An 18623-nucleotide genomic window follows, 5' to 3' on the forward strand; every position below is an offset into this window, starting at 1 on the left:
GTTTGGAATATTATAAAACTCCTCATTCAATTTCTTGCTAAATGATTAATGGCGATGAATTTGCAAACGTGGAAAATATCTGAAAACATTTGGTTGACCTTAATATTAATTCATGTATATAAAAAATACACTTTAATCATAACAAAACATGTAAAGCAGTGCATTGAAGAAAGTAAAACAAACTTGGTCATACCTTAACTTATCGTCTTTACCACTAACAACAGCAGAATGATATGTTATGTACATGTAATACAGCTGTAATGAAACACACAGCGAAAGGTGATAGTTTTATTTAATATATAATACACCAGATTGCTTTCTCTCTCTTTAACCTGTAATTGTTCCATTGTTGAAGTCCGAGAGAGTCATATCTGTTAAAATGTAATCATGATTTATTAGGGAAAAAGAAACAAATATAGAAATAATGATTAATAGAATAAAAATATAAATAATATTATATAACAAAATTAGATGACTTTTGATTGAGAATACTTTTTCGTTTTGATAAAAAATGGATTTTTTTTGTTTTGTAGTGAATTTCTAAGAATTATACATGTATATTTAAAGAAAATTACCACGTTTTACATGTAATAAGAATGTAGAGATATTCCCGAGGACAAAATAGTGTTATGTTATAAAACATGATCTCTTTGTCGAAATAATACCACCACCCACAGACTTATATAAGTTATTCAGAATCATCTCAGGCGCAATGTTATGATCCTACTGATGTATGACAGTACTTCTCAAGAGAATATTTGGGAAAAAATTTGAACGTTTGTAATCAAAAGATTTAAACAATTTGGTCCTTACTTGCTTTGACTTGGAAACAGTCTGCGACGTTACATTTGTTTCCTTTACAACAAGCATCACAGATTGGCATGCCTTGATCACCGTGAATAACTCTACCAGGTCGATGGAGTGAATCGGTTTTATTGTTATTTGCTACCATTGCATAACACACCTAAAAGAGGGATAAAACAATTCAGTTTGTAACATCGTTATTTAAGTTTAAAGTAGGAAAATTAATTTTGTAGATCAGTTGCAAGCGTAATAACGAGAAGAAATTAAAAAACTGAAATTATTAAACACAATATATAGCATGCAGTTTTCACGACCGTGAACAAAACTAAATTGGTAAGTGATTTTTCAATCGTAATCAATAGTTTAGAGGTGTTAATTATATACTAAGTTCAATCTATTTAAACAGTTAAATCAATAACCTGTGATTTGTTTAACATAATTTTTGTACAAAAAAAAAACCCAGTGTCACACTTGTAGGCTAGTACTACTTATACCAACGGGAAGTCCTACAAATGTACTTAAAACGAACCTTTTACTTCCTTTGGGTTAGTCAACTTAGTAACTGCCAATAAGATTTTAGTACAAGTATATACAGATATTTCCAATATTTCTCAAATATTTTTTCAAAGAGATGAACAATATGGACAATGAATGCTAAATCTGAATATTTCATTTCCGTTTAAAAACCGTCATATCCTTAAATTCAGTTTTGAAGTCTGAATTGCCATTAAATGAAAAGCATAGTTTTTATTCATATTAAAAAAATTCTTGAAAGTTATTGAACCTTAAAGAGACACCGTGACGCACAAAAGGAAAAATTGACAAACGTATAATTTTTGCATGACCCGAGTAAATTTTTTTCAATTTCTAAAAGTATTAGGTTTCAGAAAATTACAGGTCTCAGAACCTATAAAAATCTATTTTATGGAGAAAAATTAAAGTAAAAATAATTTCAGTATGCCCCATAATGAAAATATTGCTAAATACTTCTTCCTCCCCTTGTACGCGTGCGAAGAAAAGTTGAATAAGTTACCATAGTTACCATGGTCTCAAGTACCAGAAATGAATGTATGTAGACCAAATTTTTTTTTAAAATAGTTGTTAGAATATATCTCTCACCTTTGCATGTTCCAATTATATGTTGTTTACAAGTTTGAGCTAAAAAATAAAGTGGCGTGACCTTGACATACAAAACTACGAAACGGTAAATACAACCTTTGTTTTCCGGCACTTGTATTGTGCAGGCTTTTCTTGCTTTACAGACCGTCTTAAATGTTTAAAATTAGGCATCAAACTTGGGGATAACGAATTGGAATTTTTCTTGTATATGCATATTTCCTATACATACAATGATGAAATCCAACTATATTTTTGCCTTTTCACTTCATAATAATTTATTTTCCTTTCTAACTTATCAATTAAGAATAATGGCACATCAGTATTCGTTATTTTCACCGTTATCATTGAATGTAGAGAAAGGAAGATATTGTTATCCTGCCATTTCTGAAGAGATTAAAACTTTTTTCATAAAGAAATATTGTTAAAATATATTGTTAATGAAAAGGAAAATCCAAATTAAAACCTGGATTGTTCCGTGTATGATTATATATATAAAAAAAACCAAACAGAATAACGAGATGTTAAGGACAGACGAGACGTTCCTTAATAATAGATAAAGAAGATGGGCGCATTTGGCGTGTGATCTGCAGGAATTAGTTGTACGAAACATTTATGGTTTAAATGTCCATGATTTGGTTGGCTGAACATAGCTGGTCAGATTTTACAAACGCGTCCAAAGGTTTTTTTTTTATAATTTAGTTTGAAAGTGTGTGATTGTAACATTTTGTCCGTTTTCCTAGGGGATACTATAACATAGTACTTAATGTTTCACAAAAAAATAAACACCTAAAATATTTAATGCATATTGATGAATGATACGTGAACATGTACATTATATAGAATAGAAGATTATTATTGATTTCGCTCGAGAACCAAACTGAACCAAAATTTATCTAATTCAAAATTTTAATACATCAGTACATAAAACGAAACTGACAAAATAAATGGTTGTTTGCATGAAAAAAAATTAACGCCCCATGCAAGGCTCGAACCCAAAACTTTTCTATTCGAGTGCAGCGCACAGGTATCCCAACTTACTGAGCTCTCACAGCTACACATAGACAAACGATTTTAAAAGGACAAAGAAGCACCACATTCACACATTTGGATTTTTTGTGAAAAGTTCGTTTTTCGTTGTCTCTGGGTTTTCTCTCCATTTTTTAAAAAGTGTATTCGTTTCTTTGAATTAAAATACACACTTTTCAATTACGCCCAGATTCCTGCCGAATGCCAATCAAATGCGCCATCGTTCTTTTTCTAAGAGTTTGTCATTGAAGTATTGCTACTTAAACATGTTTACTCACAAAAAATTGAGGTACCTTACCAGGCATTTCTGCAAGATACCAGGGGTAGTTTTTCTTATATAATCCTTTGGGGAAGAAAAATAATTTTTCAATTTCAAATGTTTAAGTGTTTGGATTTTTTAAAAATGTTTAGAAACTGGTTTAGAAATCATAATGTACGAATATTTTACATACATTACGAAGATATACAAAACAGATTTTGAGGAACGTCTCGTCTGACCTTAATATCTTAACTTGTCTTAATTACTTTATCTAAATAACCTTTTATTTAAGAACAATTTGTCGATAAATCCCAGACTGCTTTAATTCATGAAGTTCAACAAACTATTTTGATGTAACATTAATTTGTTCATTAATTTTTAACTTAGGGCTATATTTCAAAACACTACAATTTATAATACAAATTAAAAAAACTACAAAGATATAGTTTCTTTTTCATATTTATTGAGACTTTTAACGAGATTTTCTGTAATATAGACCATATCAAATGAATTGAAAACATTCATATTCCATATTCTAATTATTTTACTTAAAATTTTATTTCGTAAGTAAACGTAAAGCGCAACTTACGCGTTCTTCATAACATCCAAAGACATAACGCACTCTCGTGCCAACAATGCGAATTCCCGTGAAGCAAACCTACAAGAGTTAATAAATGATTCTTTTTTAATTCACTATGTTATATTAACAAAGAAAATTCTTAAAACAGAGAAAGGATTTGAATATAAAAACTCTGTGTACCAGAAAAAAAGGAAAATTTGAAATGACAATTGTAGCTATATATATGAGTGTCGTTCAATATAGTTTGTCATAATAAATGTAAATGTTTAAAATTTATTTAATCACAGTCGAAAAGTCCTATTAAAGAATTTCTAATCACAGAAAAGTCCATGATTTTCCAATTCTTTTTGCAAACAAAATTCACTTTTAAAGTAAATATGGTCACTACACTGAGCTGAAATGAACCAAGAGGATGAAAATAATAGCGTGAAAGTGAAGCCTTATCATGCTTTTGTATCTCCTCTGAAAAACGGATGAAAATGTTACAATCTGAGAAGATATTTCAAGGTAAATGGAAAACAAAATCTTATGGCTGTGTTTCTAAAATTTGACCAGCTATGGTCAGCCAACTAATTAATAGATATTTAAATCGTAGAAAGCAATTACAGTTTTGGGGGCACATCCAAACAATTTCAGTTGCGTTGCATGGATTACTATAAATTACCACAATTCCTTGACAAGCAAAAAAGGTCAATAAACGTTTTTATTGAGAGGGAATAAGCATATAGTAAGTAACTTTTCAGTGCTTCTTGGAAAAGTCCAGTATGACAATATGAAATATAAAAGTGCATTGAAAAAAGTTTTAAGTGAGATACAAACTCAGACGGTCACTGCACCTCGTCTAAGTCCCGTATCTGACGTTTTAAGCAATGTTCGTCTTGTTTCCTTAACATATACTGATTATACTCGCCTCATTCGGCGGACAGGTAGCTAGTGTATTACAAGATTGGACGTCAGCATGTACTCCATCGCAGACAGCACAGGTGTCCGGCATCTGAGGTGGGGCTTTAAAAATTAAAGGATTGCTTTAATTAGTACAGGTAGCAGTTTTAATATTACCGATCGGGATATACTTTTTCCTCACTTCTGCTTGCTCTAATTCGATGGTATTTTCAAGTTTAAAGCTAAAGACTTTGATATTGTTGTCATTGACAATAAACATTAAACGAAAGGTACAACTTGACTTCCTGGCCTTTGCATTTTATAACATTTTTCTTGTTTTCAGGTCAGTTGAGCTGTCAAAACTTCGCTTTATCCACATTTCACATAAATCTTTTGTTCTTAAAAGAAACATAATTTTGACTAAATTTGCGACTTCAGGCAAAAGTACGGAATCCCAATAGTGCAAACCAAAAATAAAAGAAAAACGAAATTATTAAATAAATCATTTCGTTTTTCTTTGTTTAATAATTTCGTTTTTCTTTATTTAATAATTTCGTTTTCTACTTTTAATAATTTCGTTTTACTGTATATATTAATTTCGTTTTTCAAGTAGAAAACTGAAACTAAAATACTGAATTTACAGATGTGCATGGTAAGGGCCTGAACCCATAAATCATTAGCGCACGCGTCTGTTAGACCTGATTTTGTTTCGACAATAAACAAGTGTGATGTTTGCCTTTGCATTCACCGACTCCCTTATCGAATATATAACCATTACAATACATGAATGGGGGAGAATTTAACCTTTGGTATCTAATAATAATATTGTGTAGATTTATGTTTTTATCTTGCATTAACATAATTAATGTGAACTTTAACCAGTCTGATAATTTGGCCAGTAATTCGGTGAGATGTTGACGTTAACAACTGGTAACATTAGCTTTCTTAAACCCTCTGCTCGAAAGGTCTAATGATCAGCAAATAATGAACAGGGGTGTGCAATTAGAAAAAATCAATAACTAGCCCACGGGCTAGTGGCAGCTATAAAGTTACTAGCCCCAAGTGAAAAGTTACTAGCCCAAATATAGGGGCACAAATTAAAATAAAAAAATATACGTTGAAAAGAAATTAATTGTTGAAAAAGTCAGGGTACTGAGGTCATTCTTTTTAAGATTAAAGTTTAATTCTCACTATGAAATTAAATCATGTATAAATAATAATGAAAGAAAATTAAAATGAATTTAAATAAATTATCTTCCCTTTCTCTGAACATTGCACCACAGGTGCTTGAGGACAGGACCCCCCCCCCCCCCCCTCAAATATAGACTTCTTGTATCCCGGCCTTTTCGATTTTTTTTTTCTTAAACTATCCTTAAGTGACATATTTGTGATGTAATCCATACCATCAAACCGAAAAAATACGAAAAACAAACAGTTTATAAAAATTCGTAACCCACTATATATAAAAATAACTGTTATTTTTATATATAGTGGGTTACGAAGTTTTATAAACTGTTTGTTTTTCGTATTTTTTCGGTTTGATGGTATGGATTACATCACAAATATGTCACTTAAGGATAGTTTAAGAAAAAAAATCGAAAAGGCCCGGGGTCCTGTCCTCAAGCACCTGTGCATTGCACTAGCTCATTTAGAATGAAATTTAATTCATTTTGTTTTCATCTTAAATCATTAAATACAATATAAATATATTTTATGTGAGTCATAAAACACTTATCTTTCAGTTGATTGAGTGATCGTAAATAATTCAATGAGATATCTGTATGTATTTACCAAAAACGAAAGAATAGAGGAAATTCGGATTAGGGAAAAAACGATCGTTTTTGGAAGTAAATAAGTCAGGTAGTGCTGCAAAACAGATAAGATTATAGAGATTTATTGAGAGTAGGAGCATGTTATCAGAAAAATTTTTACTGGTTGGGAATTTGATAGCAAAAACGAGTGAAAATACAGTTTGTGCTTTTCATGTATTGCGTGTGTAGTTTTAATTTTTACTAGCCCGACGGGCTACCTCCATGCAGAAAATCACTAGTCCGACCCCAAAAAGTGGTAGCCCCGGGCGTCGGGCGATATTAGTTGCACATCCCTGAATGAATCTGGACATGCAAATAATGACTATGGACATGAAACGTTAAAGAGATTATCCTAATAAATTACACAAATATTTAAGATAAACATGAAGGTTTACATTCCGTTGTTTACAACATGTACTGTTGAATTCTCAACATTTAGGAAATTCCCATGGCTTTACAGTACATGCATTAGAAAATGCCGTAAAATAATACGTTACCGATCGAACTTTGTGGGTTTGTTTAACATTGTAAAAAAAATATTTAAAGAGAACAAGTGCAAAAATTAAAACAAGTCAAAGTGGTTACAATAAGTAGGTTTTAATGATTGCTTACTATATTAGAAATAAAGCAAAACACTTCTGATTTCTTGTTGTTAATAAATGTCAAACTCTCAATCTGTACTATTTATAAGTCAGTGGTACTGCATGACTACTATAGTACTTGATTTCACATATTCTTAATCACAAACTCTCAATCTGTATTTATAAGTCAGTGATATTTGTGCACAAACAATGTACACACTTGCACAAAACAAATCCCACAAAGTAATCAAATCACTTTTCTCTTTATAGTTTCAACAACGTAGGATTCATGGGTACACAGATAGGACGCTAGGTTAAGTTCGGGGGAATTCAGTAATACGATACTTAAGGTCTTGACCTTCTCGCGATTCATGAGCTTTATTTGAAATGTTATTAATTTTATGCAAACAGAAACAGCCATCCTCGCTAAGTCCAGGCTTACAGACTCCAACAATGATGTGGGGATATGACACAGCAACAAATTCCCGTAAACAAAATTGAATAGTTTATGAATTGTTTACGGAAATGGGAATTTTAGGCTGTGCGCACATATTTTTTCTACGTTTGTTAATTTGATATTTAGATCTTCTTTAATTTTTCATTGCCATGCACCACACACTTGTAATTTCGATATAAGGCGTAAAGAGTTACGAGGTGATGCTTTATTACACATGCGCTTTATGGAATTATTCATGGGTTCAGGCTCTTACTATGCACATCTATAAATTCCGTATTTTAGTTTCAGTTTTCTACTTGAAAACGAAATAAATATATAAAGAAAAAAGAATCTAATATATAAAGAAAAACGAAATTATTAAAAGTAGAAAACGAAATTATTAAATAAAGAAAAAACAAAATTATTAAATAAAGAGAAACGAAATTAATATATAAAGAAAAAACGAAAATAATATATAAAGAAAAACGAAATTATTAAAAAAACGAAAAACGAAAAGATTTACCGTATAAGTGGAAATCCTAGCGAGACGCAAATTTAGCGATTTCTCCTTTAAAATTTGTACTTTATTTTTAGCGATATGTAATTTTAGCGATATTGAAAACTTCATTAAAGAAGCTATTTAAAAAAAGTGGAACTGAATTTAAGCGATATTCAATTTTAGCGATCTCGTCACCCTCGCTAATAATGCCAAAATTAAATCCTCGCTAACAATTTTGCTTATACGGTATTTAATTTCGTTTTTCTTTATTTAATAATTTCGTTTTTCTTTATTTAATAATTTCGTTTCTCTTTATTTAATAATGTCGTTTTTCATTATATATTAATTTCATTTCTCTGTATACATTAATTTCGTTTTTCTTTATCTAATAATTTCGTTTTTCTTTATTTAATAATTTCGATTTCTTTATTTAATGATTTCGTTTTTCTTTATTTATTTTTCGTTTGCACTTTTGGGCTTCCGTACAAAATTAATGGTAAGAAAAAATGTTTCCAGAGTACCAAAATGTGTGAAATACCCCAGAGGGGGTCTACTGATTTTAGAGAATTTGATTGAATAAAATGCAATAGTTTATGATGGTTATAGTTAACGTTGAAAGCCAGTCTGATTAAAAGCAGATCCTTTGATTTGCTCACACGAGATTGCTACTCAAGGTTAGCCATCTTTGTGAGCGGATCAAAGGATCTGATTTAATCAGATTGCATTGAGAGCATGGGAAAGATAAAGAGATTTTTGAGTGATAATTTTATAATAAAATGTAAAATGTGAAACAATTTCGTGATCGTATGGCATTTGCAATTACTTATAACCTATGATGATTTACACTCACTAAGTCCACACAGTTGTGCGTTGCATGGACCGTTACTGTCTGGGGCATCGGAACAACAATCAGCGCAGTTCACCAGCCGCCGTCGTCTTCCTGGAGTGCCACTCATTGCCCTCATTATCATGCACACCTACCGGTAAATAATAGAAACGCCTTTTATATTGAAAGAATAACGATCGGTACTGAGAATAGTCGCACTATATTAAAAGTTCTTTACATACATGAATTCAAAAGCGGTGGTATCATCTGTTCCAGTTTACATAGCTTAAAAGAAAGACTCTTTTGGGTGAAAAAGGTAAGCGTGATCTTAGGCTAATTATATCATTCAAAACATTCTTCACACCGGAGAGATTTAATGAACATCTATTAAATGAAAAAAAAATCATGGCCTTGTTTCAATTATTTTATCTTTTTCATCGTTAACAACTTAGAAGTTCTGAAACCAGATTCTCGTATATGTAGACAAGATATCATCATGCTAGCCCCTTAATAACATATGTTCTTTTCAATCTATGCAAATGAAAATATTAGATTTTGACTTTAAAGGTGCTTGGACACAGATTTGAAGTTAATTTTTTCTGTATAATATCACGAATTGTATATTTTAATACCATTTCACACAAAAATTAATTAAAAATCTTATTTCATTTGAAAGATATTAAAACTTTTAATTTTTTGGCGGGTTTGATTGACACATCCTTTCACTTCCACAAATTTTAACTTTATTCTTAATCCTTAGGGAAAGTGGCAATCTTGTTGTGTATTAATGAGAAATATTAAATTTTTAATCCAGAAAAATAATTTCATTCAGAGTAGAAATGTTCGAAAGCAAAACTCCTTCACAAGTATCGTCATTCCGTTGTGTACAGAGTTTAGCAAATCGAGCACACTCGTGTTATGTGTACAGTTTTTGTAAACAGGGCGAAAGATCTGTTATTGTTTGGTGTTTTGGTTCACCGGGTGCGTTCAATCGCCAAAGTCTGCTCACCACAACTGCACGGACTGACAATATATTGTGTGTTTGTTTTACTTTCGAACATGTCCACTCTGAATTTTCTGGATTATAGTATTAATATTTTTCATTAATACACAACAAGACTGCCACTTTTCCTAAGGATTAAGAATAAAGTTAAAATTTGTGAAAGTGCAAGGATGTGTCAATCAAACCCGCCAAAAAAATTAAAATTTTAATAACTTTTAAATGAAATAAGATTTTTTATTAATTTTTGTGTGAATAGCTATTAAAATATATAAGTCGTAATATTATAGAGAAAACATTAACTTCAAATCTGTGTCCAAGTACCTTTAACAGATTTGTTAATATTTTTGCAGACTAAAGTTGACGCTCGTGTCTATAGTTATACAGTGTACTTCTGTTTTAACATTGTACATATATTACATGGCTTCGATGGCAGCATACAAGAATATTTGCCCCAAGGTGACAGGAAAGCCCAATCTCCCATGCAGAGTTGTCGTTCGTTCCTCTCTCAAACACCTCTGCACTGGGATCAAGTCAAGATTTTTGACATAACGTATAAAACGAGATATATGAAGGGTTGTTTCAAATTAAATTAATAGTTCTGGATTGATTTAGTAAATATCTACCTCAAAACTCAAACATAAGCATAGAAATTGAATTATAATGAATTAAAATAAACTATTTCTCGTGTTTATCACTGTGATATACGCGAGCCAATGACAGAGGTGAATGTATGAGCCGATGGTAGAGAGTGATGAAAGCCTTGGAGTGTTATGTCGCCCGAGGGCTTCTGAGGAAGTTTTGCCTCGAAATTTGGCGACATAACACTCCACGGATTTCCTGTCATCGAGTGGCAAATTTTCTGGTATTGCTGCCCGAGAATTAAGCCATGTAATATTTATTATCCTTTCATTTTAAATACTAAAATCTGATTGGTTTAGACGCAGTTAACAATCTGTTCTATCCCTAACAAAAAATACTATAGTAAACTATAGTTAACTATAATTTACTATAGTTAACTATAGTGGAAAGTTATAACTTTGGAACTTTGATTTACTATGGTGAAAACTTTGGAACTTTGATTTACTATGGTGAAAACTTTGGAATAAACTTTGATTTACTATGGTGAAAACTTTGGAACTTTGATTTACTATGGTGAAAACTTTGGAACTTTGATTTACTATGGTGAAAACTTTGGAACTTTGATTTACTATGGTGAAAACTTTGGAACTTTGATTTACTATAGTAAAAACTTTGGAACTTTGATTTACTATGGGGAAAACTTGGGACTTTGATTTACTATGGTGAAAACTTTGGAACTTTGATTTACTATGGTGAAAACTTTGGAACTTTGATTTACTATAGAGAAAACTTTGGAACTTTGATTAAGCACTATAAACCCTTAAGATTATGGTTTTGCTTCCCATTCTGTACATTATATAAATTTCAAGTTTAAAATTCATTAAAGCTTCAGAATTTTTTTTCAAAAACCCAAATCGTCCCCCAAATAGAACAAAGTACAAGAAATTGTTTTAATGTAAAAATAGTCTGTTTCACCGATAAATAAGCTGTATTTATATAAATATATTTAATTTCAACTATAAATAATTATTAATATTTAAAATATTTTAGTTGTTAAAGTAAGTACAAAAAACATTGGAACTTTAATTTACTATAGTAAAAACTCTGGAACTTTGTTTAGCTATAGTAAAAAATTTGGAACTTTGAAAAACTATGGTATAAACTTTGGAACTTTGTTTAGTATCGCGTAACTTTAGAACTTTGATTTACTATGGCGAAAACTTTGGAACTTTGATTTACTATGGCAAAAACTTTGGAACTTTGATTTACTATGGTGAAAACTTTGGAACTTTGTATTACTATAGTAAAAACTTTGGAACTTTGATTTACTATGGGGAAAACTTTGGAACTTTGGAACTTTGATTTACTATAGTAAACTATAGTAAACTATAGTTAACTATAGTTTACTATAGTATTTTTTTGTTAGGGATTACCCTCAGCCTTAGCAACACGCGTGACAACGGGTAACACAACGGTAATGCCACATGCGTGGAAATTATGCGCGTACGGTTCACCGTAGAATTCTCAAAACGTCAGTTGCGCATTTGAAAGAACCGGAATAAACTTGACGTCAATAAAAGCTTGCGTCCGATGTAGCTTACTTGAAAACAACAAACGACAGACGAAACATGCTTGCAAGTGCAGAAATAACGAAACTTTAGATGATAAAGGACTCTTAGAGTATCAAATAAACAATAAAGAGGTCAGAAAATCTTTTTCGAAGTAGCGGGGAGTTTGAAAGCTTTCTAAACGTGAACGATTTGTATTGCTGACATTGTAAATCTAGAAGACATTCAGTATAATAAAATAAATGGTGCCTGTTTTGGAGGGTAACAGTTGAAATTGACACCCCTCGGAAAACCATTGTCAACCTCCGCTGACGCGTCGGTTGACACATGGTTTTCTTTGGGTGAAAATTTAACAAAAAAATGTGCAAAACGGGTAGCACACATTTATATAATGGTACATATAAAATTTTTAAACATTGAACCGAAATCGGTCATCGAACATATTTATCGAACACTGTACACATGTACGTTGAGTATAATTCCGAAATATCCTGTCATGTTTCATGGCAGAATGTTTTCAGTATGCTGACACTTGTGTTGATATTATACATATATTACATTTTGGTAAAGGCAAACGATGGCAGCCTCCGATGGAGAGAATATATTGCCCGAAATCGAATGGAAACCAAAAGATGCACACAACCAGTGATACTTTGACCTGGAAACAGAGAATAGTAAGCGTAAAAAGAAACTCCAAACTCTGATCCCCTCAAAACGACAAATACAGATATTTCAAATTCAAACCGGAAATGTGTTTTTTTTATCCGAATTCAGTTTTTGGGATATATTAATTCAGCTGTGTATTGTTGGATAGCCGAGAATTGAAAGCCATGTAAATATATGGTATATAATGTTTTTTATAACATTGAACCGAAAATTCGATGTAGTTTTAATGGTGTAAACATTTTTATGGGTGACACTAATATGTACACATCAGTGTACATTGAGTATAATTCCGAACAAATATCCCGTCCTTTCACGGCAGAATGTTTTCAGTATACTCAACCTTGTGTAGATAACCTAATTCCTTTGTTGTATTTAAGGATTTTTTTTCTCCCTAATTAAATTATCTAATTCCTCTGAATTCAGATAAACAAATCGCAGACGATGTCCCGACTTTATTAATTTTAGCGGAACTGTTTACGTTTGCTTAGCAACTGCCTCTGTGAATTTCAAACCCGGCATATTTAATATGCAGAATGATTGTTTTAACTGTTCATTCTGGGAACATAATTCTGTGTTCTTAAAAAGAAGGGCAATATAACTGTTTAATGGATTGTGGAATATAACTATATAGAATGGACAACACCAAAAGGCGTGATTAAGAAGCTTTATAGGGCATATGGATAAAATTGTTATATTTGTGATATAATGGGAAAACTTCTTCAAAAATGTTTTATACTTTGTTGTATTTAAGGAATTTCACTCCTCAGTTAAATTATCTAATTCGTCTTAATTCAAAAGGAGAGATCGCAGACGTTGTCCGGACATTTTTTTTTAATTTTCGAGGAACTGTTTACGTTTGCTTAGCAATTGCCTCTGTGAATTTTGAACCCGATGTAATTAATATGCAGAATGATTGCACGCGAAGGAACATAACTGTGTTCGGGGGGGGGGGGGCAATATAACTGTTTCCGGTAAAATTGAACTGTATCCGGCGTAATTAAGCAGTTTTTTGGGACATATGGATAAAAATATTATATTTGTGATATAATGGGAAAACTTCTTCAAAAATGTTATATAATAACCTGATGTGAACGACATCCTGCATTGTACACGATACTAAGGTCTTCTTCTGTGCTTTTCTCCAAATAACATTCCTAAAAGGAATATATTTTTCGTAAATAACATTTTTACAGTAACAACCTATATACAATGTATGTAAAACTTTCATATACATATGTGGAGGTTCTCAGAAATTTATGATTTTGCACTCACAATTTCTTTCTTTTTTGACTATAACCCATGCATATGTAGAAGGAATTATTTTTGGGGGGTCATTGTTACTCTTGAAACAGGGACAAAAAAAATTTCCTAACAACCGGTCAATTTTTCTTTTTGGATTGATGAAATTTCACTCATTTTGATGGCTCTGTACTAAAAGAGAATATCGATTTCTTTCTGATCTAGTGTAATAAGAAAGATACATTTTTGATGTGTTCAATGAACGCAATATAAATTAAGAAATTATGTTTAAAATATTTTCGCTATAAACACAGGAAAAGATAAGTATATTTCCCAATTTTTGCTGATTCAATATTTTGCTTGAATTTAGAAATAATCCAGTCTAAATAAATCATTTCACCATCTTAATACAATTGGTGCATCTATTTCACATAAAACCAGATGAAAGTCTTTTGTTTTTACTTCCATTCATATGTCGACTCAGTATATACCCTTGAAATTGAAATAAAATATGCTACATAATCAGCTGACATATCTGTTTCTTATTTTGATATTTTACTGAAAAAGACGTTAATTGTAACCTAGCAACAAAAGTTTTTGATAAAAGTGATGACTTAAACTTTTCTATCGTAAATTTCTCTTACTTATGTATAAATATACTCTAATCATCATTATTTATGTTTCCTAATTGTTTCGATTCGAAAAAGCAAGCTCTACGTGCGAACAATTTCTAAAATGAGGCAAGCTATTTCAAAAAGTCGGAAAGCCCAAGACATCAACAGTCTCGTTTTTGATAAAATCTTACCATTACATATGTATGTGGCTTGCTTGGCCAAACAAAGTCGTTTAACTATATATCATCTTTTTTCAGTGAGAGATGTTTTAGTAAGATATTTACAGTAATTTTGGGTGAGCCAAGCAAATTTCAGTAATTCATGCTTAATTAAATAGATTTTTCAATTCTGACTTTTTCAGTGTTAAACCAGTACCTTTTTATGTTTCATATAAAGTAATTAAGAACTCGCGAATGTAAAAAAGTATTTTTTCCTTGTCTGAAAATTTCCATATCTTATTTTAAGTTTACACTACTTGTAAAGTCAGAAAATCCTCTTACATGATGAATCATTATTTTCAGGTATTATCTCCTCCATGGCACCTGATCCCACCTCTGATGTTTCGGGGGTCCGTGTTTGCTCTGCCCCTGTTTTGTATTGTTTTATGGACTTTGAGATTGAATACTGTTCGTTATCTCCATATCCTTCTCCCAAAGCACATTAAATTGAAGGAAATTCAGAATAAAAACAGAATGAATCAGACAAATATTTAAAATCCTTCTACACCAGTGTTGATAGCCATTCTTCTACTGTATCATTCCTGAAAGGATTTTATAAATAAATAGCTTTCATTAAAAAGGTGCTATATGCTTCCTTAAATTTTACCTCATTGTCGCCACAAACAGCCAAATTTGTGAAACATTCTGTTATATCTGGAGCATCAGTGCATCGCATACAGGTTGGTCCAGCACGAATCAACCCTGATAAACATGTTTAAGACAAAGTTGTTTGTCAAATACGGTAAAAATCTTTCTGTCAATGTAGCATTTTTGAATCATTAAGTTATTCAAGTATGATTTTTTTTTTATCTTTTACAGGATTAATATACTTATGAATTCTTATGAGAATTTGTTTTAATAAACGTAGTAAATTTAACAATTAATACATATTAAACAATTTTATAATAGTCAACGCCATTTTTATTTACCGTATACAGATAAGCTGATGTATACAACTGAAATTAAAAAGATATAAAGATTGATATTTCTACAATATAATGCTTTCTTCATTCGTTAAGTTTAAAAGTTGTACCATTTCAAAAGTCATCTAAGCCGTTTTTGCATTCTTGTCTATATTGAATTGTGTGAAATGCGAAGAATGTGTGATTGATAAGATTGTTAATAAATAGCCACGAAACAGTGGGCACATGGCACTTCTTTAAAAGAGTTCTCCTAAATGGTCTGCAAACGAGTTTACTGATTCATTCATGTAATAAACGATCAGTGTTTTATAAGTAATAAGAGAGAAAATATTAAATCGATGTTAATATATGATCAAAATATGTACTGAATTTTGAGAAAATTAAAACGGTATATTGTATATATTATAAATCAAACGAAATACTCACATAGAAATGGCGATTTCATTCCTTTAATGAAAAGTTAATTAAATAACTATGAACTGAATAATTCATGTTCAACAAGCATCATATGTGACAAACTCTTTACTGCAAAATATTGGTTTCTAAAAGGTCAAGAGGGGTCACACTGCTCAACTGAATCAACTTCAGTGTACCTGCTTGCTCTCCATCATAATTTCAAATAAATAACTTATCAATCGATATAGCAACGGGGCCTTAACTTAAACGTGAATCTTCTCTGCATTGAGATACTATTAAATTAAATTTTAAAAAAAATGTTGCACTGCTTTATTAAAAAGCAGAATACGAAATTCTTTGTTTTTATCTTTTTATATTCTCAAATATAATTGGTCAATTTTTACTTCGTGGTATAAATAATCTTGACAGACTTAAAACTATTTTATTTGAAGATGCTTCAAATTAAAACAGAAATTTTATTAATAGTTTCTGATACAGGAGCAAGGGCCTATTCAATTAGTAAACTTTCTTTCTATTTTAAACTACAATTCTCTGTTGCCTTTCACCCACCTACCCAGCTGCCTCACCCCGTGGGAAAAAAGGTAATTTTATATGACCTTGCAAGTACCATAGCATACATGACCGGAACTTTGAACGGTATAGAGAAAACAGTCTTAACATCCAATTGTTTGGCACAGCTAATTAAGTCTATTCTATGATTTTGGTATTTCATCAAAGAGATCAATAAAAAAGAATTTTATTTGAAATTTTCCATGCGAAAGAATTAATTTTTACAGCCAAAAGTGTCAATAAGCAAATGAATTTTTTTCCATTCAAAGCATTGGAACTGATTTCAAATAAATGTTAATGAAAAGAATCAGAATTCGTTAATTTCACATATATGTTATATAATTTTACTACAAATCTACAATTACCATAAGTTACTTGTATGTATATTTGATATAAAATAAATTCATGATAAAACCATCACTTCAAGATATCCATTTGCAAACCAATCCTTTCGAACAAAAAAAGGAACTGATCTAATAAAGATTTTAAAGCATGTTAAATAAAATATGATCATCTAAATCCGAAAGAACTCTTAAATACTATGACGTTTTGAGACTAATAGATCAAATTTGAAGATGCCTTTAAACTAGATTTCCTAACAATACATTTAGTTTGTGTTTATAATATATAAAAACATATTTATCAGAAGCATATCATTCTGTTTTTGAGATGGAGATTTTAAATTACTTAAATAATCTATTCTGGCCAAACCCCGTTCGTAATGGCAATTATGTGAACAAATGTATGTTTGCACTCATTTTAGAGGCGCACTATTTTACCTTGTTCCTATAATTCTTGATAAGATTTTAGGGGGGCGGCTGGAGGTTTTATTGCATAATACTTTTCGCGCGCAAAAAAAGGAAATATACATAGTTTCACAGTTTTTAAGCTTTAACTCAACAAAATTATTCAACTTGAACAAAATTCAATCAAATATTTGCAGCAATTTGAGCTTTTAACTAATTGGTAGATGAAAATAATAAAAACATTGTTTGGGACGTTCTGATAAATAGACATTTTTTTAGAGTGTTCATAAAGTCTTTTAGAAGGTGAAGTATTAAATGAATATATGCTCTTGAAATTTTTAACACAGGGATTTAAAATTCCACAACTACTATTTGATTTTTTCTGTTGTGTCTGTCGTATTTTGTTTTCTGGCCTGTTCGCTGAAGCCAGTTCAGGGGACAGTTGCTATAAAAGTAAACGAGTGATTTTTTACACAATAAAACCCTAAATAACGTTTATACTATTTTAGAATTTGTTATTGATTTATTTCCAATCTAAAGAGACAAAAATAACAACTAAAAATACTGAAAAAAAATTAAACAAACACAAAGCAAACAAAGATCAAAAGAAAACAAAAACAGAGAAAAAAAGGAATTAAGAGTTTTCTTTATAATTACCAAATAAACACTGCGGAAAAAGTTTGAAGGCAATATTGATCTAGACAGACAACACAAGACAAACAGACAGACAGACGAAACTTTGCAATATCATTTTGAAAATTTTAAATCAAAGAAAGAATTATACTGGAAAATTTTAAACAATAAATTCTGATAATTGAACATACTTACTTTCGTTCCCTAACCTATCAGTTTATCTTAACTATGCGCCAATAAGAATGCCTCTTTATATGTAAAGTTCAAATTCTGTGAATTATGACCTGTGCACGATTGGAGACTTATAGGTTATCATATCATATGCGGAAATGAAACTTATTCATTGTATGTTTTCCCTGACGACATATTTCTGCTCAATATATACGTTCTTGTAAATGTTATTTGGATATGTAGAAGTCTATATGTTATTATGATACTCATATATTTCGAAGCATTTGTAAAACAACATGAATTTATTTTGTTGTGAGGTGTTGCCAATTTGACACCCCATTGATTATATTGCTAGAGGTCAATATCAACAAACAACATTTTGAAAAGAATCTAGTATCATTATTTCTTCAAAATTCTGTTTTTTCCAGTTGGCATCTGTTGTAATTTTTTTTAGATTAATATTCTTTTATTCAT

The 18623-nt window shown here is 30.8% G+C and overlaps 1 protein-coding gene and 1 long non-coding RNA gene across 2 annotated transcripts; both read right to left on the reverse strand.

Annotated features, from left to right (window-relative positions):
- Nucleotides 1-316: 316 nt before the first annotated feature.
- LOC134258411 (uncharacterized) lies at nt 317-15429 on the reverse strand. Its single transcript, XM_062740959.1, has 7 exons — nt 15318-15429; nt 13722-13793; nt 8848-8974; nt 4699-4793; nt 3798-3866; nt 814-964; nt 317-371 (listed from the first exon to the last, which is right to left on the reverse strand). Exons 1-7 carry the CDS (start codon nt 15384-15386, stop codon nt 328-330), a joined length of 627 nt encoding a protein of 208 aa, XP_062596943.1. The 5' UTR covers nt 15387-15429; the 3' UTR covers nt 317-327.
- A 223-nt stretch (nt 15430-15652) lies between these two features.
- Nucleotides 15653-18326, reverse strand: LOC134258418 (uncharacterized). Its single transcript, XR_009990156.1, has 3 exons — nt 18174-18326; nt 16060-16080; nt 15653-15666 (listed from the first exon to the last, which is right to left on the reverse strand). It is a non-coding gene; the product is annotated as an uncharacterized LOC134258418 (long non-coding RNA).
- Between the last annotated feature and the right edge of the window lie 297 nt (nt 18327-18623).

Source organism: Saccostrea cucullata, unplaced genomic scaffold (genome assembly GCF_032062105.1).
Source record: "Saccostrea cucullata isolate Sc308-1 unplaced genomic scaffold, CSIRO_AGI_Scuc_v1 ctg1966, whole genome shotgun sequence".
NCBI classification, from domain to species: domain Eukaryota; kingdom Metazoa; phylum Mollusca; class Bivalvia; order Ostreida; family Ostreidae; genus Saccostrea; species Saccostrea cuccullata.

What these genes read in the sequence shown, in the direction of transcription:
- LOC134258411 (XM_062740959.1), bottom strand. Translation starts at nt 15,386, where the DNA reads ATGCGATGCACTGATGCTCCAGATATAACAGAATGTTTCACAAATTTG. An exon ending in CAGGATGTCGTTCACATCAG is followed by an intron (nt 8,975 to 13,721) that starts GTTATTATATAA and finishes ATTTACCGGTAG; the next exon opens with GTGTGCATGATAATGAGGGC. An exon ending in TTGGATGTTATGAAGAACGC is followed by an intron (nt 965 to 3,797) that starts GTAAGTTGCGCT and finishes TCCCTCTTTTAG; the next exon opens with GTGTGTTATGCAATGGTAGC.